Source organism: Vigna unguiculata, chromosome 4 (genome assembly GCF_037176805.1).
Source record: "Vigna unguiculata cultivar grain cowpea cultivar isolate G323 ecotype 2 chromosome 4, ASM3717680v1, whole genome shotgun sequence".
NCBI classification, from domain to species: domain Eukaryota; kingdom Viridiplantae; phylum Streptophyta; class Magnoliopsida; order Fabales; family Fabaceae; genus Vigna; species Vigna unguiculata.
Window position 1 is genome coordinate 39,218,677 of NC_140795.1, and position 26,124 is coordinate 39,244,800.

A 26,124-nucleotide genomic window follows, 5' to 3' on the forward strand; every position below is an offset into this window, starting at 1 on the left:
CCATCTTCTCCCGCGGCCACCACCGCACACAGCACCATCTTCTCGCCTTCGCGCCGCCGTCATGAACCATCCTCTCCATTCTCGCAACCTTCTGCAACAACGTCCACGGACCACCGTGCAGTTCACCACCTGTTCTGCAGCCACCGCGAGCTCGCCAGAGCAGCCACACGTCGGAGCAGCCGCCGTCACGAGGGAGGGAGAAGAGTGTGAGAGAGAAACCCTAGTTCTGGAGAGAGACGCGCCACGTGTCAGGCTGCTATTGGACAGTCAAACTGGTCAACTGGTCAACTCTGGTCAACTGGTGAAAGTCAGCAGTCAACTCTGGTCAAAACTGCAAATATGGTTAAAAGAGAGGGGCAGAATTGGAAATTGGACAGCAATTAAGTTGCTAATTAATTAATTAAATAAAAATAAAAGATTTTAGCAACTGACAGATAAAGCCCAAAGTCCAGTGGAAGCCTATATAAAGAGACTTAAGGGAGCAGAAGCGGGGGAACTGACAATTTTACAACTCACAGCTTAGACACTTAGAACTCTCTGGTTTTGGCAGATACCGTCTCCACCACATCTCTCATTCTTTCTTTTATTTTCTTTCTTTCATATCATCATGTATTCCATCAAAGCCATGGAGGGCTAAGCTTTTAAGGGTTGATTCCACTGTAATTTCTTAAATGGATTCTGAGGTTAGATGAATTTATATGTTTTGTTATTTTGATTATTGTTGTGGTTTTTGTTTATCTATGTCCTTTGCTTCTTAATCGAATAGAGAATAATGATTTTAAATCTACATGCATGCTAATCATATGAGTTAAGAGGTTTTTAAATAAAATTGAGACTTTACTTTGATTTTGTTTAGAAACTTTCATTTGATTAAATAAGTTTTTGCCAATAATTGAGACTTTAATTTGATTAGAGGTAATTACTTTAACTAAAATTAGTCAAGACTTTACTTTGATTAATTAAGTTTTCTATTTGGTAAAGAAACAAAGGAATAGACATGATTAGGCATAGTAAAATTAATTGAGACTGTACTTTGATTAAATTTACTATGGACAATCTAAACAATTCTCACTTTTAATTGAGACTGTACTTTGATTAAAAGTGAGGATGCCAACAAATGAATTGAGTCTTTACATTGATTTATTTGTAAATCAACAACAATAATTAATTTAACAATAATCTCTAGATAACCAATGAAGAATCTTATTTAGAAAAAGCAGTGGAATTGACCTATTTACTATTACTGTGTTTACAATCTTCCCTGTCATTTTCTTTGCATATCAAAACCCCCTATTTTTATAGTTGCTAGTTTTAAATTACATTTTTGAGAATCAAATATTTGAGATCAATTCCGTATTCGTTGTGAGACGACTCAGGGTTATCTTAACCCTAACTATTTTCTTCACTACAAACTGGCAATACTGAAGTTGCTAAAGTAGTGGTAATTTGATCGCCTAACGACAGCGATATCAAATTTGGCGCCGTTGCCGGGGAATACGGTTAGTATTTCTTTTATTTTGATTCTGTTTTTATTTATTTTATTTTAATTTATTTTATTTTATTTTTTATTTTTTTTATTTTACGCATATACGTTTGATATAGTTTGTTATTTTGTAGTATCTAGTTTTCTGTTAATATATTCCAAGCAAATTTCTATTTTTGTTTTGATTAAGAATTTCTTTTAAGAAATTTTTTGAGACTAGTTTGGAAAACTCTGTCTAGGAAAGACTTGGTATTTAAGTTGTCCATTGTGACGCACCTCTCTTTCCTGGGAGTAGACCCAACGACATCTTAACTCATTTCTTTCTTGAAATCTTTCTCCAAAACAAGAATAGGAAGAAAAAAAATACACACAGGGAAACACTTTCAGGTGGACCTGCATAGTGCATGACTCGGGCCAATCCGGGTCAATTTTATCAACTTGATTCAGAACTTGAAAGGAACTTGCGTAAATCACGTAGGAAACTTGATCTCAGGTGTTCTACTGAAGGAGCACCATCATCATCTGAACCTACCACTGAAAGTGTACCACTAGAATCACCTCCGGTGATTAACATATCTTCTGATCCATCACCTGAACCAGAAATTCAAGAAGATAGAATGGAAGAAAGAACAATAAGAGAGTTGGCTTCACTGGATGCAGCAATTACACAAAACATGTGCATCCAATATCCAGATGGAGAATGTGAGCTTAAGTCTGGGTTAATCCATCTTTTACCCAAATTCCATGGATTAGCAGGAGAAGACCCGTACCATCATTTGAAGGAATTTCATGTTGTTTGTTCATCCATGAGACCTACAATAGTGACAGAGGAACATATCAAGCTTAAGGCTTTTCCATTCTCATTGCAAGATGCCGCTAAGAATTGGTTATACTGCCTTCCGCCAGGATCCATCAATACTTGGGAGACTCTGAAAAGATTATTTCTGGAAAAGTTTTTTCCAGCATCTAGAGTTGCTGCTATTCGCAAAGATATTTATGGGATAAGGCAACAAGAAAGAGAAAGTCTTCACGAGTATTGGGAAAGATTCAAAAAGTTATGTGCTTCATGTCCTCATCACCAAATAAACGAGCATCTCCTCATTCAATACTTTTATGAGGGATTGAGTATCATGGATAGACAAATGACAGATGCTGCAAGTGGAGGGTCATTGGTGGACAAAACGCCAACAAATGCAAGACAATTGATTGAAACTATGGCATCGAACCATCAACAATTTTCCACAAGGAGTAATTCTATAACTCTATTGAAGGGAACCCATGGAGTAGAAGCTTCATATGTTGCAGATCACAAGAAATTAGAAGGGAAGTTGGATGACTTAGCAGCCATGGTAAGGACCTTGACAGACTTACAGAAAAAGCCTATCCCTTCTACTTTATGTGGAATTTGTGCTTCTACTAATCATCCTACAGAGGCTTGTTCTATGTTAAAAGAGACAGGGACGTTAGACAATGAACAACCTCAGGCATATGCTGCAAACATCTATGGCAATAATAGACCACCTCGGCAGCAATACAACCATGATTTGTCCTCCAACAAGTACAACCCAGATTGGAAGGAATATCCCAGCCAGAAATGGGGAAATCAACAGCCTCAACACCAACAAGTCTATGTTCCACCTCAACAGAGGCAACAACCACAACCAGCGACAACCTCTGGTGATTCAAACATGGAGGCAATGATGAAAATGATGGCTGACATGATGAAGGGACAAATCAATGAGTTGAAACAAACGATGGAAGCAACCAATCAAAACTTGCAAAACCAGATTGGACAAATGGCAAATGAGTTAAATCAGATAAAGTCTCAACAAGGCTCGAGCAATTTGCCTGCACAAACTGTAATCAACCCGAGAAATGTAAGTGCTATTACTTTAAGATCGGGTAAGCAAATACAAGGTCTTGGGGATGCCCAAGAAGATGAAGATAAGGACAATGAAGTTGTACCTAATGATGAAAGAGGAAGATCAGATGAAGCAACACAAGTAACATCTGAGATGCCTACACCCAGTGATAACTCCAGGTTGGTATCCCCTAATACTTCCTCTGAAAATCTTTCTCCTTATTCTCCTCCTCCTCCCTATCCAAACCGTTTGAAACCAAAAACTAAAAAGATGGAGGAGTTAGACAAAGAAATCCTGAATACTTTCAAGAAAGTGGAGATAAACATTCCTTTGTTGGATGCTGTGAGACAAATTCCTAAATACGCCAAGTTTCTCAAAGAATTATGTACACATAAAAGGCGTATTATGGACAAAGAGGTAGTGAACATGGGAAGGAATGTCTCTAGCTTAATTAAGAAGCCTGCAGTCAGAATGCCGCAAAAGTGTAAGGATCCAGGTATGTTTTCTGTTCCCTGCATTATAGGAAGTACTAAGTTTGATAATGCTATGTTAGATTTAGGAGCTTCCATTAATGTAATGCCTTTATCTGTTTTTACTTCACTTCATCTTGGACCTCTTAAGTCTACTGGTGTGGTCATTCAATTGGCCAACCGTAGCACAGTTAACCCTGCAGGTGTGCTAGAAGATGTGCTTGTCCGTGTGGACAAGTTAATTTTTCCTGCAGATTTCTATATCTTGGACATGAAGGATGATGAAGGAATGAGTTCAACCACAATCATCTTGGGAAGACCATTCATGATGACAGCACGTACCAAGATAGACGTGCATGCAGGATCCTTAACTATGGAGATAGGAGATGAGAAGGTGCAGTTCAACGTGCTAGAAGCCATGAAGCACCCAATTGAAGACCATTCTTTGTTTTGTATTGATTTATTGAGTAATGTAGTGAACAATTATGCTTTTGGACTTTTGGACGTTTTATCTGGTTTTTCTTCTTCTTTGGATTTTTCTTTTTCGAATATTTCGGGCTCAATTTTAGACGAAGGAGAAAATTGTAAAACAGGTGATGTTGAGGACGCGGTGTCACTATTTGATACCTCTGTGGCGTCCAAGTGTGATGCTGAGGTGGCTGAAATTACCTTAGGCAGTAAAATGTTGCCATCTGTGGAACAGCCACCCACTTTGGAGTTGAAACCTTTACCATCTCATTTGAAATATGTTTATCTTGAAAGGGATGGGAAACTCCCTGTTATTATATCTGCCTTGCTTACTGATGAGCAGGAACAAAAGCTATTGCAGGTTATCAAAGATCACAAGCGAGCAATAGGCTGGACTTTGGCAGATATTCCTGGTATTAGTCCTTCTTTCTGCATGCATAGAATACTCTTGGAGGAGGATGCTAAGCCAGTGAGGCAACCTCAGAGGAGACTGAATCCTCAGCTGATGGAAGTTGTGAAGAAAGAAGTCACCAAGTTGCTACAAGCAGGTATTATATATCCCATTTCTGACAGCACTTGGGTGAGTCCTGTACATGTGGTCCCCAAGAAATCTGGGATCACCGTGGTCAAGAATGAGAAGAACGAGTTGATTCCTACTCGTATTCAGAATAGCTGGAGGGTCTGTATTGATTATAGAAGACTAAACCAGGCCACCAGGAAGGACCACTTTCCTTTACCATTCATGGACCAGATGTTAGATCGATTGGCAGGTAAGTCTCATTACTGTTTTCTTGATGGATTCTCTGGGTATTTTCAGATTTGTATTGCCCCAGAGGATCAACATAAGACTACTTTTACTTGTCCATTCGGTACATATGCTTATAGGAAAATGCCATTTGGCCTTTGCAATGCTCCTGGAACATTTCAGCGATGTATGATGAGTATTTTTACAGATTTGTTGGAGCATTGTATTGAGGTTTTTATGGATGATTTTAGTGTATATGGTTCATCTTTTGATCACTGCTTGTCTAATCTTGCTAGAGTCTTGGAGAGATGTGAAGAAACTAACCTTGTTCTAAATTTTGAAAAATGTCATTTTATGGTGGAACAAGGTATAGTTTTAGGTCACGTTGTTTCCAAGAATGGTATATCTGTAGATCCTGCTAAAATAGATATTATTTCACAATTGCCTTACCCCTCTTCTGTGAAAGAGGTTCGATCTTTTCTTGGACATGCAGGATTTTACAGGAGGTTTATCAAGGACTTCAGCAAGATAGCCAACCCTCTCTCCAACTTGTTGCAAAAGGATATAGTATTTGACTTTGGAGAGAGGTGCAAAGATGCATTTGATACATTGAAAAAGGCGCTTACCACCACTCCTATCATTCAGCCACCTGATTGGACATTACCATTCGAGTTGATGTGTGATGCATCAAACTTTGCAGTAGGAGCGGTGCTTGCACAAAAAGATGGGAAGCTATCACATGTGATATATTTTGCTTCCAGAACGTTGGACACAGCGCAGGCTAACTACACCACGACTGAGAAGGAATTATTGGCTGTTGTGTTTGCCTTGGACAAATTCAGACCTTATATACTTGGTTCCAAGGTAATTGTTTATACTGATCATGCAACATTAAAATTCCTTCTGAAGAAAGCAGAGATCTCTAACAGGGAGATTAAAAAGATACTAGAGAAAGTAGTGAAGCCTAGTCGAAAGGATTGGGCCACAAGATTGGATGAAGCACTTTGGGCACACAGGACAGCCTACAAAACACCTATAGGTATGTCACCTTTCAGGGTGGTTTTTGGAAAGGCTTGTCATCTACCTGTGGAGATTGAACATCGGGCCTATTGGGCCGTGAAAGCATGCAACTTGGATTTGGAAGAAGCAGGAAATGAGCGAAAACTTCAGTTGCAAGAACTAGAGGAGATTAGGCTTGCAGCCTATGAAAATTCAAAGTTCTACAAAGAGAAAACCAAGAAGTTCTATGACCAAAAGCTTGTGGCTAGAAAGGATTTCAAGGTAGGCCAAAAGGTGTTACTATACAAATCCAAGCTTGGTCACATGAGTGGTAAGTTGCGTTCTACTTGGGAAGGACCATACATTGTTACAGAAGTCTTCCCTTATGGAGCAGTGGAGATCAAGGAAGAATCTTCAGCAAGAACTTTTAAAGTTAATGGGCATCGTCTTCGGATATTCAATGAAAATCAAGATATGCTGAATAAGACGATGGATGGGATGAACTTGACTTCTCCCTCATACCTTCCACCTTGAGGAGGTAAGTACACTTCATACTTTTTCTTTGCATTTTATACATATTGAATACATTGAGGACAATGCATGGATAAAGTGTGGGGGTGTGGGGAGATTTCCCCCTTTTCTGTTTTTGTTTTCTATTTGTTTTGTTTTTCCTTTTCTAATTTTGCTTTCTGTTTGTTTTTATTAAAAAAAAAAGTTTCTGTTTTCAATAAAACATATTGACATTGGATTTTTGGATTTGATTTACTAATTGGAACGGTCATAATTCTGGGAAAATAAAAGTCATGTGCTATGAATGGATTGTTTCTGTGATTTACTAATTGAGTTGATTTGAGAGTTTCTGGAATAAATCTTTTGTGAAAGAGTTTTTGACCTTGTGAGTTTTGAGCTTTATTGTAAGGATGAACTACTGTGTGTCATTCCTATTTTTCTTGTGTGATTTGCTCATGTCTTGTTGGTACTCAAATGTTTAGCTTGATTCTGTTGTTTTGCATCTTAGGTGAACATGCATGATTTGATATGACTGAGGCATTTCTTGTTTTTAGCTACTTGGCCAAATAAGCTAACCATAACATTGATCCATTGGTAGCCCCTTGAGCTTAAACCTCTTTTTCTTGTTTTGAGCATACTGTTAAACCTTAAAAAGAAAAAGACCATTTTTTTCCTTACCTTAGGGAGAAAGAAGGAGCTAGTGGATTATGTTGAGATTGGTTGAGGAATAAAGTGTGGGGGTGAGTATTTCCCCCACAAAGTTGTAAAAATGGCAAAAAGGAAAATAATTGTTGATTACAAAGTGTTGAAATGAAAAATGATTACTGTCTGAAAAAGAGAAACAAAGGATAAAAGAGAAAAAAAAAGGAAAAAAGAAGAAGAAGTAAAGATTGTTTTTGAAACTGTGCTCCAAAACTCTTTCTTCCTTACTATTTCAAAAAACACACAAATCCTAAAGTTTTTCCTACCTTTGCCTTAGCCTCATCATAACCTGTTAAAAGTCCTCATGATTTTTGAATGCATATTTTCTGAAAGCTGTGAATATTAGAGTCTTGCTAAGCATTGAGAGTGTTTACTTGCATGGGTATTTTGAGTGAAAACACAAGCCAAAACACTTGAGCGAATCTTGGTGAGAAAATATATATTTAACTTGAGTGTTCTTTCATATTTGATTATCTTGTAAACTCAAAAGATTAACTCATGTGTGAAAAACAGAATTTTATCCATTTGTTTGTGCATGACAACATGATTTCTAGAAGATTGATCTGTTTCCATTGGTATTCATTTCTTTAATCCACTGAAAATATGGAATAAAAGACCTCAGAAAAGAGTTTTGAAATTGTTCAATTTTGCCCAGGAGTGCAAAAGGATAAGTGTGGGTGTGTGATGAGTTCAAATTTTTGCCCTCATTTAATATTTAAATTTGGGGATTTAATTGAATTTTCTGTGCTTAAAGATTGATTTAATTAGGATTTGTGATTATTGGATTTATTGAGTAAGTTTGGTAAAAGTGGCGTAAAAATTGATTTTAGTTGCATAAAATATTATTGGATATTCTAACGTTTGTTAATGCAGCTGAAATTTATTTTTGGTCAATTAATAGTGTGATTTTAAAATGTTCAAAGTTACAAAATAAGTCCAAAATCAAGAAATTCTGAAAAAGAATAAATCAGGAGCTAAATGCACCCCCAGTTTTTACTTGCAGACTCCTTTTAAAGTGGACCACCAAAAACCTGTTCTGCACCCCCAGTTTTCACTAAGTTGCACCCCTCCTACCACTTAAACTCCACTAAACCAGATCATGCCATGTGGCAATCCCCACCTTTTAAGATTAGCCAACCATAAGCCGCCACGTGTCATAATCCCCACCTCACCAAATTAACCAATCAGATTCTGCCACGTCATCATCTTCATCTCCCAAAACCCTAACCCTAGTTTCCCTACCACCTTCCATCACCATGGCAGCCACCACCGTCAACTCGCCGGAGTTCCACCACAGTTCGCGCACCTACCACCATCGCGCCTCCGTCTTCTTCGCGCCACCATCTTCTCCCGCGGCCACCACCGCACACAACACCATCTTCTCGCCTTCGCGCCGCCGTCACGAACCATCCTCTCCATTCTCGCAACCTTCTGCAACAACGTCCACGGACCACCGCGCAGTTCACCACCTGTTCTGCAGCCACCGCGAGCTCGCCGGAGCAGCCACACGTCGGAGCAGCCGCCGTCACGAGGGAGGGAGAAGAGTGTGAGAGAGAAACCCTAGTTCTGGAGAGAGACGCGCCACGTGTCAGGCTGCTATTGGACAGTCAAACTGGTCAACTGGTCAACTCTGGTCAACTGGTGAAAGTCAGCAGTCAACTCTGGTCAAAACTGCAAATATGGTTAAAAGAGAGGGGCAGAATTGGAAATTGGACAGCAATTAAGTTGCTAATTAATTAATTAAATAAAAATAAAAGATTTTAGCAACTGACAGATAAAGCCCAAAGTCCAGTGGAAGCCTATATAAAGAGACTTAAGGGAGCAGAAGCGGGGGAACTGACAATTTTACAACTCATAGCTTAGACACTTAGAACTCTCTAGTTTTGGCAGATACCGTCTCCACCACATCTCTCATTCTTTCTTTTATTTTCTTTCTTTCATATCATCATGTATTCCATCAAAGCCATGGAGGGCTAAGCTTTTAAGGGTTGATTCCACTGTAATTTCTTAAATGGATTCTGAGGTTAGATGAATTTATATGTTTTGTTATTTTGATTATTGTTGTGGTTTTTGTTTATCTATGTCCTTTGCTTCTTAATCGAATAGAGAATAATGATTTTAAATCTACATGCATGCTAATCATATGAGTTAAGAGGTTTTTAAATAAAATTGAGACTTTACTTTGATTTTGTTTAGAAACTTTCATTTGATTAAATAAGTTTTTGCCAATAATTGAGACTTTAATTTGATTAGAGGTAATTACTTTAACTAAAATTAGTCAAGACTTTACTTTGATTAATTAAGTTTTCTATTTGGTAAAGAAACAAAGGAATAGACATGATTAGGCATAGTAAAATTAATTGAGACTGTACTTTGATTAAATTTACTATGGACAATCTAAACAATTCTCACTTTTAATTGAGATTGTACTTTGATTAAAAGTGAGGATGCCAACAAATGAATTGAGTCTTTACATTGATTTATTTGTAAATCAACAACAATAATTAATTTAACAATAATCTCTAGATAACCAATGAAGAATCTTATTTAGAAAAAGCAGTGAAATTGACCTATTTACTATTACTGTGTTTACAATCTTCCCTGTCATTTTCTTTGCATATCAAAACCCCCTATTTTTATAGTTGCTAGTTTTAAATTACATTTTTGAGAATCAAATATTTGAGATCAATTCCGTATTCGTTGTGAGACGACTCAGGGTTATCTTAACCCTAACTATTTTCTTCACTACAAACTGGCAATACTGAAGTTGCTAAAGTAGTGGTAATTTGATCGCCTAACGACATTGAAAAAGGCGCTTACCACCACTCCTATCAAGCCTGCAGATGTACAAGAGGATCATGTATATTTGAAGGCTTTCCCTCATTCTTTGGAGGGTAATGCGAAAGACTGGCTGTACTACCTAGCACCCAGGTCCATCACAAGCTGGGATGACCTGAAGAGATTGTTCCTTGCCAAGTTCTTTCATGCTTCAAGGACAACAGCCATAAGGAAGGAGATTTCTGGCATCAAGCAGCAATCTGGGGAGACCCTTTATGAGTATTGGGAGAGGTTCAAGAATCTCTGTTCAAGCTGTCCACACCATCATATTTCTGAACATCTCTTTCTGTAGTATTTTTATGAAGGCTTGCACCACATGGATCGAAATATGATTGATGCCGCAAGTGGTGGTGCCCTTGGTAACATAACCCCAGTTGTAGCCAGACAACTAATAGAGAACATGGCTTCAAATTCTCAACAATTTGGCACAAGGAGTGATGCCATAGTTGTTAGAGGTGTTCATGATGTAGAAGCAGCCGAGTACACAAAGAAGTTGGAAAGTAAGATTGATGCTCTTACTACACTGGTCAATCAACTTGCTTCCAATCAGAGAGCTCCAACTGCAAGAGTTTGTGGCCTTTGTACATCTGTTGATCATTTTACAGACTCTTGCCCAGCATTGCAACAACAAGCTTCTTCTTTTACACCAGTTGATACCCCTTAGGCCTATGCAACAAATATTTTCAACAACAATAGGCCCCAACAGCAACAACAAAACCACCATGATTTGTCAACCAATAGATATAATTCAGGATGGAGGAATCACCCTAATTTGAGATGGGGAAACTAGGGTAACCAGCAGCCCCAACAATTTCAAAATGTGCAACCACCTCCACAACAAAGAGTTGCACCTACACCACAAGCTGCTCCTGTTCCACCTGTACCCACACCAGCTCCTACTGCAGCACCTGCACCTTCTTCTTCTACTTCATTGGAAGAGTTAGTAAGGATGATGACCCTTCAAAATATGCAATTCCAGCAGGAGACTAGGGTCTCAATCCAGAGTTTGACAAATCAAATGGGGCAGATGGCCACTCAGCTAAACCAGGCACAAGCTCAGAATTCTGACAAGCTTCCATCACAGACGGTGGAAAATCCTAGGAATGTGAGTGCCATTACTTTGAGATCTGGGAAGAACATTGAAGTTCCCACTTCCGAGCCTACACCACCAAAGGAAGCCGACCCTGCCACACTTCAGAGAAAGCGTGATGCTCATGCAGCTGGTCCTTCCACATCTGGTGTGACTTCTACACCTTCCACCTCTACTGCTGCACCTTCCATACCTCTTCCTTTCCCTCCAAGAGCCATTCCAAGCAAAAAGATGGAAGAGGTTGACAGGGAGATCTTAGAAACTTTCAGGAAGGTAGAGGTGAACATACCTCTATTGGATGCCATTAAACAGATTCCCAGATATGCAAAGTTCTTAAAGGAGCTATGCACGCACAAGAGGAGGTTAAAGGGAAACGAAAAGATCAGCATGGGCAGAAACGTGTCAGCATTGATAGGTAAATCTGTTCCTCAGATTCCTGAGAAGTGCAAGGACCCAGGTACATTTTGTGTACCTTGCATCATAGGTAACAATAAATTTGAAAATGCAATGCTTGATCTTGGTGCTTCAATAAATGTAATGCCTTTGTCTATTTTTAAATCTCTTTCTCTTGGACCCATGCAACCTACGGGTGTGGTGATTCAGTTGGCAAATAGAAGTGTTGCCCACCCCGCAAGTTTGGTTGATGATGTTTTGGTTCGTGTCGGTGAATTGATTTTCCCTGCTGATTTTTACATTCTTGACATGGAAGAGGGATTTTCACATGGTTCTGCACCAATCATTTTAGGCAGACCATTTTTGAAAACTGCACGAACCAAAATTGATGTCCATGCAGGTACTTTGTCCATGGAGTTTGATGATATTGTTGTGCGATTTAACATTCTGGATGCCATGAAACATCCTTCTGAGGATCATTCTATTTTTCACGTGGATATTATTGATGATGCTGTTGATGGATTGATTTCTGATTTCCACTCTTTGCATGCATTAAAACATTCATTCGTGTCTGAGTTATTTGAATTTGCATGCATTGATGTTCTTGATTCTGATTTTGCTTCTGATTCTGATGATGCTGAATATGATGTGGATAATGTTGAATCTAATGAGTTTGACTCTCTGGATGTTGTACCTATTCACTTTGATGTTATACAATCAGGTTGCACTAACCATGTTGCAGGAAGTACACATGCATCTGATTGTTATGCTTAGGTACAAGCTGTGGAACCCACTTCTCCCTCCCTTCTGGTTCATGATATTCAGCCAGCATCCAGTACTCCAAAGTTGAAACCACTTCCAGACAACCTTAAGTATGTCTACTTAGAGGAGGAGGACAAACTGCCTGTCATCATTTCCACCTCCCTCACTGCTGAACAAGAGCAGAGGTTGTTGCACGTTCTTAAAAAGCATAAGAAGGCAATTGGATGGACATTGGCTGACATCCCTAATATTAGCCCATCAACATGCATGCACAGGATATTGTTGGAAGATGGAGCAAAGCCAGTGAGACAGCCACAGAGGTGACTCAACCCTGTCATCTCGGATGTTGTAAAGAAGGAGGTGACCAAGCTTCTACAAGCTGGGATCATCTACCCCATTTCTGACAGTCAATGGGTCAGCCCCATCCATGTTGTTCCAAAGAAGACAGGCCTCACTGTAGTCAAGAATGAAAAAGAGGAGCTAATTCCAACAAGAGTGCAAAACAGTTGGAGAGATTGCATTGACTACAGAAGGATAAATCAGAAAACCAGAAAAGACCACTTCCCCCTGCCTTTTATTGATCAGATGCTTGAGCGCTTGGCAGGTAAGTCCCACTATTGCTTTCTTGATGGGTTTTCTGGTTATTTTCAAATTCACATTGCACCTGAGGACCAAGAGAAAACCATATTCACCTGCCCCTTTGGCACTTTTGCCTATAGGAGGATGCCGTTTGGCCTATGCAATGCTCTGGCACATTCCAGCGATGCATGCTAAGCATTTTTAGTGATTTTCTTGAAAAATACATAGAGGTGTTTATGGACGACTTTACTGTATATGGGTCCTCATTTGATGCATGTTTGGATAGTTTGGACAGAGTTTTAAACAGGTGCATCAAATCTAACCTTATTCTCAATTTTGAGAAATGTCATTTCATGGTAGAACAAGGCACAGTATTGGGGCACATAATTTCAAAAAAGGGCATTGAAGTTGACCCTGACAAGATCTCAATTATTTCACAATTGCCTTACCCCTCTTCTGTGCGAGAGATTCGTTCTTTTCTTGGCCATGCAGGGTTTTACAGGTGCTTCATTCAAGACTTCAGTAAGAAGGCCCTCCCACTGTCCAACCTATTGCAAAAGGATGTTGACTTCATCTTTGATGGAGGATGCAAAGAGGCTTTTGATTGCCTCAAGAAGGCCCTGACCACAACTCCAATCATTTAGGCGCCCGACTGGACAACCCCATTTGAGCTTATGTGTGATCCATCCAACTATGCATTAGGGGTTGTTCTAGCTCAAAGGATTGATAAGCAGCCGAGGGTAATCTACTACGCCTCCAGGACATTAGATGCTGCCCAATCAAATTACACCACAACAGAAAAAGAGCTCCTCGCGGTAGTTTTTGCACTTGAAAATTTTCTATCTTATCTGCTTGGTTCTCCTATTGTTGTGTTTACTGACCATGCAGCTCTTAAGTACCTGTTGAAGAAGGCAGAATCAAAACCTCGGCTGATAAGATGGATGCTCTAGCTCCAAGAATTTGATTTGGAGATCCGTGATAAAAGCGGAGCACAAAACCTGGTTGCAAATCACCTAAGCAGGATTGAGAGGTGTATTGATGATGCTTCACCGATCCGAGATGATTTTCCTGATGAAAGTTTGTTGACACTCTCTACTTCTTCCTCCCCTTGGTTTGCTAACATTGTTAATTATCTTGCTGCTTCTGTTTTTCCTCCCCTAGCATCCATAGCTTAATGTGATAAACTCAAGAGCGATGCTAGGTATTACATTTGGGATGACCCCTATCTGTGGAAAATGTGCAGTGATCAGGTTACCAGGAGATGCATTCCGGACCATGAGATTGACTCGGTCCTCAAATTTTGTCATTCATCTACACCTGGTGGTCACCTTGGCACACAGAGGACAGCTCGCAAGGTGCTAGATTGCGGATTTTATTGGCCCACCATCTTCAAAGATGCGTGGAGGATATGTAGCACGTGTGAGGAATGCCAACGAGCAGGAGGAGCCATTTCTTGGAGACAACAGATGCCTCAACAACCCATGTTATTTTGTGAGGTGTTTGATGTCTAGGGTATAGATTTCATGGGCCCTTTCCCTGTCTCTTTTGGTTTCACTTACATCTTGTTTGTTGTTGATTATGTTTCAAAATGGGTGGAAGCCAAAGCCACTAGAACTAATGATGCTAGAGTTGTTGTGGACTTTGTTAGGTCTCACATATTTTGCAGGTTTGGAGTTCCTCGAGCTATTGTTAGTGACCAGGGCACCCATTTTTGCAACAGATCCTTGGGGGTTTTGCTTCAAAAGTATGGGGTTGTGCACAAACTTTCTACACCATATCACCCCCAAACTAATGGGCAAGCTGAGATCTCAAACAGAGAAATCAAGAGGATCTTGGAGAAGATTGTGCAGCCCAACAGGAAGGATTGGAGCAATAGACTTGAGGACGCTCTATGGGCTCACAGGACTGCTTACAAGGCACCTATAGGGATGTCTCCTTATCGGGTTGTCTTTGGTAAGCCATGCCACCTTCCAGTGGAGATAGAGCATTGAGCCTACTGGGCTGTCAAGTCATGCAACTTCTCTCTTGATCAAGCTGGGGAGGAAAGGAAGCTGCAGTTGAACGAGTTGGATGAGATCCGTTTGGAGGCATATAAGAACTCTATGTTCTACAAGGAGAAGACCAAGATATTCCATGATAGCTCCATTGCTAGAAAGGAGTTTGTTGTTGGTCAGCAAGTTTTACTGTATAACTCCAGACTTGGACTCATGGGGGGTAAGTTGAAATCAAAGTAGATTGGTCCTTTTGTTGTCACTAATGTTTATCCTTATGGTGCAGTTGAAATCAAAAGCCAGTCCACAGATAAGAGCTTCAAAGTGAATGGGCATCGTCTTAAGCCATTCCTCAGCAATCCTGCCTTGGTGGATACTGTTGTGGAGGAAACTTCCCTGCTTGACCCCACTACTGTTTCACCATGATTTAGGGAGTTTTCTTTCCCTTTCTTCTTTACTTTTATTGCACTTGTCTAGGTCTGTCTGTTGTTGTTTCCTTTTGTTTGATTCGTTTTTGTTAATTTGTGTTAGTTAGTGTTATGTTTTTGCTTTCTGTTTGGAACACTCACTTCACTTTTGGAGGATGAGTTGTTGGTTATTCTGTGAACTGATATCCTTGCTTTGTCTTTGCATGTCAAGTTGCTTTTGGAATTGTTTTATCCTGTGTGAGAATTTGAGCCACTCTCTGTTCTTTGTTGTGTGATACCGCCTCTTGAATGCTTGCACAGTGGCCTTGGCTTGACTCTTTCTGATACTTTCCTGATACACATGCATGTTGGGATATGATTTAGGCAATTTTGTTTTATGAGCCTATAGCCAGATGAGCCTACCTTGAACTATTTCTGTTGATACCCCTTTTTGAGCATGCATACCCTTTCATTATTCTACAGCTCATTACAAGCCTTTAGCCTAAAAAACCATGATTATTCCTACCTTAGGAAATTTTGGAGCTTTGGAATTGTTTTGGGAATGGGTGCTCAATTAAGTGTGGTCGCGCACAACAAGTGTGGTTGTGCGCGCACTTGTTGTTGGTTTTTGGAATTGCTCATTTGTACACCAAAGTGGGATTTCAAAATTGTTATTTCTCTACATGTTCTTTGTATAGAAAAAAGAAGAAGAGAGAAAAAACAAAAAGAAAAGAAATAAAAAGGAGTTTGGATTTGAGCATTGTGTGAGAACCGAAGTTGGAAGTGTTGGTGTTTGGGATTACTTTCATGATTGATTGAGACTTATTCCCCATTGCTCCTCTATTTCCTTGGTTGCTTAGCTACTTATCCATATGTTCCATACCTTGTCCTCAACCCCATTACAACCTTGAAAAGTCTTTCTGATCTTGACCTGCATGTGTTTCTGGTTTGGTTGTTCGTTCTAGAGGTTTGCCAAGTCTGTTTGATGTTTGTTTTTCAGGGGTGCTTTGAGAGTAAATAGTAGCCTAGAGATTTGAGTGATACAATGCATATTTCGTGAGGTTATGTTGCTTTCAAATTCTCTCCTTGAGCTGAACTGAGTACTTGACATGTTTTGAATTGCTTGGATGATGTTCATGGATAACTTGCAACTTTGAATCCTCTTGTGTTAGATGTGTTTCCATTTGTTTGTGTCGAGTCTATTTGTCTTGTGTCTCTCTTGATATGTTTGTGTTGTCCTTGCTTTGCTTTACTCTTTAATTTTGCCCAAGAGTGCAAAAGGGTAAGTGTGGTCGATTTTGATGAGTTATTATTTTCTTCCATTCCACTAGCCTTTGTGTACCCATTAGACAGTTGATTAGTGCTTAATTATTTATCATTAGAGTGTTTTTCATCTGTTGGGCTTTATTGGGCCACTGTTCCGAATTTGGACTAATTTCACATTATTTGGCCTAATTTTTGTTTTTAATTATTTTTAGGTATTTGGGTGAAGCAAATTTTGGAGCTTGGACATTAATATTTAGTTGAAGAGACTTTCCACATCATTCCATGTCATTTCCACGTCAGCAAAGTCAATGGGTCAACATTTGAGGCCCAGAGTGGCATTTTTGTAAATCTGAGTGGCAGAGTGGCAGTTTTGTAATTATGAGTGGCAAGGGTGATATGACCACGCAAATTAGGTCTGCATGGAGGAGGCCGCCACTTGATCTTCTCCATTCTCTCCACCTCCATTTTTTTTCGTGCTCCAAGCTTTCATGGATGCCTCCCCTTGCGGTTTTTCACATTTTTGGGTCATTTTTACCGTTTTTATGCACATTTGACAGCACCCATTGAGGGTTTTGCGTTTTGATTTCGCTTTCTACATTGGGCAGCTCGTTTTGTGATTTCATTGAGTTGGAACAATACCCATTCATGGGGTTTTCGCATTTATATATGATAGCACCGTTTTGCATTCCATTTAAGCTTTGAAATCTCTATTTTTGCTCTTAAATTGCGTTTTCAGATTTAGGGTTCTTGGTTCTGTTTTGTGATTGTAGTTTTGAAATGTTTAATTGTTCATTCTCTATGTGTAGCTAAGTTTTTCGTATTGGTTCCTTGAAGAAACTAATTTGAAACCATGAGGTTAATGTTTTGCAATGCACTCCAATTCCTATTTTATCTTCATCATCGTATTCAATTTCGTAGCTTTGAATGAAATGGAATTTGTGATGCTTAATCGTGGGTTCATGTTTTGCACAATTTCAGAATCCTTGTCATGCTTAGTGAGTTCCGGTTTTGGCCACAGTTGCTTAATCTGTGTGTGTGTGTGTGAAATTAAAAGAATGATGTGTGCTATGCTTAATGGCATAATGAAGTTGTGTTAATTTTCGCATAGTTGATTAATTCAGATTTCATGAGAATAAAGTGGATAAGAGAATTGATTTAGTTACCCGTGATTGGTGGATTTTTAGTGGAATCAAGGAACCAGTACATTTTGAATTCTGTGTTTAATTCAGTTTTGGTGTTTTTATTAGAATTTAGCAAAGTTTTGTGAATCTGCCAAACCCCCCCCCCTTGTGTTTTATTGTTGTGTTCATCTGGAAATTTGGCTTTGAATGAAAATATTGGTCGTTGGGAGACGACTTGGTTCACTTTCATATACTATATTTAATATGTTTTAATTTGGTGGGGTACGACCTCTATCACCTATTATCTATTTTTGTTCCTTTATTTTCATCTTTTATTTTAGTTGTGAGTACTTGTGCTAGTACTCTGATACCCAACAGTGGTACCAGAGCTGTTAGTTTGTGTGATTATATGTCGCTGCTATTGTCATTAGAATAGTGTTGTGATAGTGGATAAAGTGTGGTAGTGTGAAAGTGGTACTTAAGTGTGTCCATTAGTGACCCACCTCTCTTTCCTGGGAATTACCTGATGCACTGGTTCACGGTCTGCCTCCATTATTCTAGTAGATAGTACTATTCATAGTTAGAAGTGCATAAGTCAGTTTTAAAGCCATGGCAATAAGATACGAGATAGAGAGGTTCAATGGGAAAAATTTCTCATTGTGGAAACTGAAGATGAAGGCAATTTTGAGAAAAGACAATTGTCTAGCAACAATTAAAGAAAGACCTACGAGCATTACAGAGCAAAAGTGGAAGGAAATGGATAACAATGCTATAGCAAATTTGCACTTAGCATTGATAGATGCGATTTTATCTAGCATTGCGGAGAAGATTACAGCGAAGGAGATTTGGGATACTCTCACAAGCCTGTACGAGGTTAAGTCACTTCATACAAGAATATTCTTGAAGAGAAAACTCTATACTCTTCGAATGAGTGAGTCCACATCGGTGACAAACCACATCAACAATCTAAATACATTGTTTGCCCAACTTTCAACAGCAAATTTCAACATAATTGAAAATGAACATGCGAAGCTTCTACTACAAAGTTTACCTTATTCGTATGATCAACTTGTCATCAACATTACAAATTAGAACGTTGTTGACCTCCTACACTTTGAGGATGTTATCGGAGCCGTTCTTGAAGAAGAATCCAGGCGAAAGAACAAAGAGGATATGGTGGAAAGTGCAAGGCAAACAGAAGCTTTGGTGATGACGAGAGGTAGATCAACAGAACGTGGATCTAGTGGGAGTCAGTCTCATGATAAATGTAAAAGTAAGAAGCATCTCAAATGCTACCATTGTGGCAAAAGAGGGCATGTGAAGAAAAAATTTTGGCATTTGAATAATGGAGGAAAGAACTCTGAGGCATCAACCTCACAAGGTTGTATGGCAAATACCTCGGAGGACGAAGATATTCTGTGAAGAAGAGGAGAGATCGGGTAAGTCATGAAAGCTTAGAAGATCATGGCAGATGTGTATGTGTTTTTGGGAGATACGTTGCAGGAAGCTAATGCAATGGTTGCATTGACAAGTCAAGAAGAAGCGATGTTGACGTGACATAGTAAACTTGGGTATAAGTCAAAGCGAAGTTTGCAAATCCATGCAGAACGTAATCTCTTACTCGGGCTCAAGAAGGTTGTTTTACCTCTACGAGAGCACTGTGTGGTAAGTTAACAAACATATTCATAGAGTGCATATTGCTAGTTTGACTACTAGAAAAAAGGAAAACACAAGAAGACTTGGTTTATTTTGATGTAAGGGAATCACCAGAGTTATCACTAGGAGAATCAAAGTTTACTCCAGGTGGGTGTACTACGTTAAGAGGAAGTCAAATGTGTTATTACCAATTCAAGGAATTCAAAGCACGAGTAGAGCTTGAAACTAGGGAAAAATAAGTGTTTGGGCTATGCTAACAATGTGAAGGGGTACCACCTGTGGGTCCCACTACCTACAAGGTTATATTGTTAAGCAAAAACGAAATGATGCTACAACCAGAAGGCGTTAAAGAACAAGGAAACTTGGTTTGCATGGTTGAACAAATCTCAGTACGGTTTAAAGAGGGCGTTCAAGTGTTCGTACTAGAGATTTGATTCCTTCATAAGCCTCGGTGTTTAGACCATTGATGTTGTATGTGGATGACATGTTGGAGGTAGGTCCCAACAAAGTTCAAATCCAATAATTGAAGGCATAATTGGCTAGGGAGTGTGAGAAGAAGGACTTAGAACCAACAAACAAGGATTTCAGGGATGCAAATTCACCGAGACAAAAAAGATAGGAAGGTTTGGCTTTCTCAGAAGAAATACTTATGGATAATCTTGCGGCGCTTCAATATGCAAGATTGCAAGCCAATTTTTACCCCATTTTCTATCAGTTATTCCTCATGTATGAGTCCTACCAATGAAGCAAGGAGGATGGAGAAGTCTCGAGTACCGAGTGCATCGGTGGTGGATAGCCTTATGAATGCTATGATGTGTACAAGACCAGACATTGCACAAGCAGTGGGAGTGGTTAGTTGGTTCATGGCAGGTTTGGTGGAGAGCAGTGAAGTATTGACAAAAGGTCTTTAGAAGGAACCTCAGGTGTTGCATTGCGTTTCGGAGGATCAAAATTATGTGTCAATGAAGTCTACGTGGATTCGATCCTACTGAAGTATACCAGAAGAACAAGCAGCATGAAGGCAGATAATAAAGCATGGTGTGAAGATTTGATTAATTTCATCAAAATCTTCAAGTGGGAGATTGTGAGAAAAGAAGTCCCACATCGATGGGAACTTACTTTGGGGCTTACTTTTAATATTATAAAAGGAGCCCAGTGTTTTCTTAGGAAATCATCCCAAAGTCTCTCCTTTTCTATTCTTTTTTATTTACTTGAGAGAAGAATTAAGAGAGAATATTAGTTTCTCCTCTAAGAGAGAATGTTAGTTTCTCCTTTAAGGTTCTCCTTGTATTAGTTTTTCCTATTTCCAAGAGAGGGGTTGTCATTGTTTTCTCCTTGGGATTAGAGAGAATGGTATGTAATTTTTCCTTTCCTTGAATAAATTATATTCATTGCCTATTATCTATTTTTGTTCCTTTATTTTCATCTTTTATTTTAGTTGTGAGTACTTGTGCTAGTACTCTGATACCCAACAAGTGAGATAATAGAGGTGTTTTTCAGCACAGATCTAAGGAGCCCATTAAACACCGAACATTGTGGGACAAAGTAGTTGAGTCGTAATTTTAATAGCTATATATGCATGCATAAAGTTGCGCTACTTTGTTATGATGTGTATTTTCATTTATCAACTGTTATTAATTTGGTAGAAGATACAAATACTCAATTACCAATCCAGAAGCAAAGGGATATATGTCATAAGAGTAGTAATAGAATAACCAGAAACTTAGTTTTCTTAACCGGTCCAAATACTTCATTACCAATTACTTTTATTTTATTTGATGGTATGCATTTTGTCATAATTATGCCTTGCTTTGTCAATCTGTGCCATAAACAAATGTTTCAATTTTATTTGGGAACTTGTTTCAATTTTTAAATGTTTGGGAGAAAATTCAATAGTCTTTCAAAACATCGACATTATATTCTTTAAATATTTTTTTTTTAAATTTTAGAATAATTTGTATTAAATATTTGTAATTATTTTTAAAATATAAGTAATAAGACTAATTTTTCATCAAATTTGAAGAGTGAAAACATGTTGCTTCATTTTATTCCATTTTCTATTTGAGTTTTATTGAGTTTATCTTTTCTATGTTTATGAATCATGATCTGAGATATTTTGTTGTTGTGTTTTGTGCAGGAATTTTGTTGTTGTGTTTTGTGCAAGAATTCTATCTACACTTATCTTCTCTTTTTGGAGTCATTGATTTCTTCTAAGCCACAAGCAGAGGCTTCTCTTTAATCTCAATACTTGAAGGATTTTTTTCACAAAACATTAAATATAGGCAATGTCGAGAAGAACTTATTTTACAACACATTTAGTTGAAGAATCTTATATTAGCCCTTGTGATTTTTCTAATAAGGAAGATGATGTAATAGATTATTTAGGCTAATAATCTACATAAATATTAGTTAGATTTAATTGTATGATTGATTTTGAAACTTGTATATGTATTTAGAACTAATTTTATATTTGTTTTATATTGAATCATATATTTCACTACTTTTTACAACATTATACAGTGGAGTTTATTGTTATTTAGTAAGATTAAATATACAAATTTTATGAATAGGTAGAAAATTGAATATAAACATATTGATTTAGCCATTGATTTTATCAGTGGTTTAGTCACTGATTTAGTCACCGAGACTATTTTAATTAAATTAGAAAACATACATATTTATGCTTAATTAGTGACTGAAAAGTATTTTATTAAATTAAAATTTATTTCTTTTAGCGATTGAATTAATGACCAAATTTTTAGTTGCTAAATTGGTCTTCAATACGTTAAGGTGACCAAATTTTAGCGATCGATTAGCTACTAGAATTTCAGTGGTTGTTTAGCGATCGATTTTGAAATCGGTGGTTATTTAGCGACCGATTTTGAAATCGATGACTAACTGTTTTTCGACTTAGGTTTTTGCCATTAATTATTTTCGGTGGCTAATTCTGTGACTAAAGGTGTTTGCGACCAATTTTACTCATTTAGCGACCAATTTCATCAGTGGCTAAGTTGTTTTTTTCTAGTAATGGGTATTCAACTTGGAACTCTCTTGACACATGTCAAATGCTTAGGGATGAAATGATTTTGGCCAGTAACTCGATGACCCCCCATTTCCTTGGCCAACAACATTCCAGCTATGAGAGCTTCATATTCCGCCTAATTATTGCTAGCTTTGAAGGAAAAATGGAGCGATTGTTTTATGAGCAGTCCTTCCAACACGACCTCTGCTCCCCTTCCCCGTGAATTGAATGCACCATCGGTGGACAAAATCCATTTGAGATGTCCTGGTGGGGACGTGAGTTGTCTTGATAGCTCGATCGAGAAGTCAGAAAGAGCTTGGGCCTTAACTCGGTCATGGTATTCGTACTTGATGTCGTACTCAGATAGCTCAGTGAATCACTTCACCATTCTCCTTGATATATCAAGCTCCCTTAGCACCTACTTGACAACAAGTTTGTCCTGATTGTGTTCTCATGTCTTTGGAAATAGTGTCGCAACCTCCTAACGGTTACCAATACTGCTAAGGTTGATCGCTCCACAATTGAGTATCTTTTTTTTTTGGCCTCTTACAACACTTTCCTTACAAAATAGACAGGGTGTTGCTCCCCTTCCACATCTAGTACTAAGGTTTGCCCAGGATTGGGGGTGTCCCATATATTCTTTTAATTTCTCTAACACATTGTCACATTGTTTCATCCGCTAAAACTTCTCGTTTTTCTTTAAGCACTGAAAGTAGGGAAAGCCTTTATCGTTGCTCTGGGAAAGAAAATGAGAAAGTATAGTCATCCTTTCTATTAGCCTCTAAACCTAGGGGTGAGCAAAATTACTCAACCTGTCCAAAATCGTGCAATCTGAAAGAGAAATTAAAGATTCGGTTTGATGTATTTGAGTTTGGTTTGGGTGGATAAAATTATTCAGATAAATATGGATATAAACTGTCAGGTACGAGTATTGAATCAAATATCCATGGATACCCAACCCAACCCATAATCATTAATTCTAAAATCTCAAACCCTCATTTGTTGTTGTCGTTCATCTCCTTAACCTTTTGCATCTTCAATACGTTTGAAAACCAAAGCAATAAACTTTCAAAACCATTTGGTCCTGTGGGAACACCACACATCACAAACGCTTTCTTGCATCTCAACCTGAGCAACTCCCCTAACTTTGAGAAATAATTTTTCTGAAATGATTTTGCCTTTGAAGGGGTGCCATAGAAGGTCATCAAATTGCATACTGAGCTTGCAGTGTCTCGGCGAGTGTGCGTGGTGGATCAATCTGCTTCGACGTGCTTTGATCTACTCTGATATGCTTCCATCTAGTTTGATCTACCACGATATGCTCCGATAAGCTTCCATCTGATTCGATCTGTCGTAATATGCTTCCATTTGTTTTGATCTGTCGTGTTCTGGTTTGATCTTCCCTGATCTTTGATATGTCGTTATCTACTTTGATCTTTGCCGATCAGCTCCGTGGGTGGCGACGCGGTGGCGTCTACTCAGTTTGTACAATGATGTGGTTATGGAGAAAACTGAGAATGGTGGACAAGCTGGAGAAACATGGCTGGAAATAATCTTTTCCCTTTTAGTCTCACATTTGTTTTACATTTGATTTGGGTAATCCGTCATCCATCTGTTTAAACCACAAAAATCACAAATTCACAAACTTCTAATAACCCTAAAATCCACACAAATACCAACTACACAATGCAACATGACACAAATAAATAATGGGTGCACATAGAAAACCAAAGCGAAATTGGAGAAACACTAAACCTTATTCACAAACGGCATTCCTTTATAATTCAAACGACGACATCAAAACATTGAATCTTTGCTGAACAAGCACAACAAAACGTCCACGCACAAGATGAAAGGAGAAGCCCCAATCTCTAACGAGAGGAAGAAGATGAATAACAACATTTGTGGGTGGGAATGAAGGAAGAAAAAGGAAGCACAACTAAAAAAACTCTTATTTCCTACCAATTTTGTTTTGAAATTTTTCTGTAGGAAATACTTATAAATTTTGTTATGAAAAATTTTTTGTAGGAAATTGCTGCTAATTTTTTTACAAAATATTTTCTATAAAACACTTTTCACAAAAAATTTTGTAGGAAATACTTGCGAATTTTATAATTTTGTAGGAAATAATTACCCACGAAGAATTACCTGCCAATTAAAATTCTTAGAAAAAATAGCAGGAAAAAGTATTTTCTTGCAAATTTTCTTAACAAATTTGCAAGAAAATTCTCATGTAATATGAGAATTTTTAGTAGTGAAGGGTTCAAAAATGGCACACCTGATTTACGAATTGGACAACAACCACCAATTCTTTTGATTTTGCTTTTTGTTGTGTGGTTCGACAGGAGAAGAAACTACAAGGGTTCTAGGTTGCAATGTTCAGAGTAGAACAGAAGGGGCTTCGTTTCTATACGCTCTTGGTGTAAATCATATTACTTTCTTGTCATTTAATTATTATTATTATACATATTACATTGATTTTGTTTTTTATGTTGGGAAATAAAATAACACAAGCTTTAGAATGTTGCTAAAATGGGAAGGAACATATTGATGTTAACATATACTTGGATTAGTCAACATTGGATGTTGATATTATTGAACATATGGATGCTCTTTGATAAGTGCCCAAATTCAGTAAAGATTCATAGAAAAGTCTGGCACTTATGCTTTTAATTTGTGTTCATTTCATATTGATTCTCCCTAAATCTAAGACAAATGAGTTTCAATCACATGCTTCCAAGTTTTGATTTAAAGAAATTATTTGATCCTATTTTGTGTGTTTTTCAGGAAAGATTAAAGAGAACTCAAGAAGAGCAAAGGAGACCATCTCTTGCCACCATCTCTTGCCGCTATTCTTGCCCAAGTGAGATTTGATGCTGCCAATCTCGCCTAAGCGAGACCCTTTCTTCAGCTCAAAGTACTCTTGCTCACAAAAGCGAGATATTTGCTTCAACACTTCTCGCCCAAGCGAGAGGCTTTCTTTAGCATGAAGATTTATGTCTCGCTCAAGCGAGACTCAGGTAGCTTGAGCGAGACCTTCGTGGAGTATAAATAATCCGTGAATCAGAAAGTGAATCTTGAGATTTTTGGAGAGAAACTACAGAACTGCTGGAGTTGCAACCACGAGCAGAGCATAGATCATTGGTTTCTTCTTTGTTGGCTGTCATGAGTGGCTAATTTTCCTTCTTGGGATTGAATGTAATCTACTCGAACTTGGATGTAATCTGGTGATATTTATATATAGCATTTCTGTTTTACTCAATATTGGTATTATTGTTCTATTCTTAATGCTTGATTCTATCTGATCAATAGATGTTTTGATTTTGATTTTTAGATCTAACTGGAAAGTATTTCTGAAAATCTGATTTGAACAATGATACTTCATATACTGTGATGCTAGGAATGGATTTCAATATATCAATTGCTTTTAATACTCAACCGTAATGCTGGATAGTTTGTTGAATATGTGAGGAATCAATATTTAGGGAACTAATCTTATGAATTTTATACGCGAGGGATCGGTATAAATGATTTTTGAGTGTGCATCAATATTGGTATTTTCAGATGTTATATATTATATTCATCCAGATTACAGACAAGGGAGATAGATGAAATTCAATCCCAGTTTTTTATCTAAATTTTCTACTTTTATTGTATTCTATTTCTGCAATTTAGTTTAACTACCAATGATCTATCGAATTAAAATTTCTGTATATATATGCTAATCGAGATAATTATTTATTTCAACTAACTCCGTTCC

General features: G+C 38.1%; 1 protein-coding gene and 1 non-coding gene across 2 annotated transcripts; one reads left to right on the forward strand and one right to left on the reverse strand.

The window, feature by feature from the left end:
• The first annotated feature begins 2,157 nt into the window (after window positions 1-2,157).
• LOC114180760 (uncharacterized) lies at window positions 2,158-10,369 on the forward strand. Its single transcript, XM_085672044.1, has 4 exons — window positions 2,158-3,385; window positions 3,428-4,425; window positions 8,503-8,826; window positions 10,052-10,369. The coding sequence occupies exons 1-4, from the start codon at window positions 2,158-2,160 to the stop codon at window positions 10,367-10,369; spliced, it is 2,868 nt and encodes a 955-aa protein (XP_085528170.1).
• On the reverse strand, window positions 10,241-10,347 carry LOC114182802 (small nucleolar RNA R71). The gene has a single exon (XR_003604238.1). It is a non-coding gene; the product is annotated as a small nucleolar RNA R71 (small nucleolar RNA).
• Window positions 10,370-26,124: the final 15,755 nt, after the last annotated feature.

Bases quoted from the DNA above. Each gene is read 5' to 3' on its own strand.
- LOC114180760 (XM_085672044.1), top strand. From the start codon at position 2,158: ATGTGCATCCAATATCCAGATGGAGAATGTGAGCTTAAGTCTGGGTTA. The intron at 4,426-8,502 runs GTGTCACTATTT...TCACCATGGCAG, and splicing joins CAGGTGATGTTGAGGACGCG to CCACCACCGTCAACTCGCCG. The intron at 8,827-10,051 runs GTCAGGCTGCTA...ACATTGAAAAAG, and splicing joins TGGAGAGAGACGCGCCACGT to GCGCTTACCACCACTCCTAT.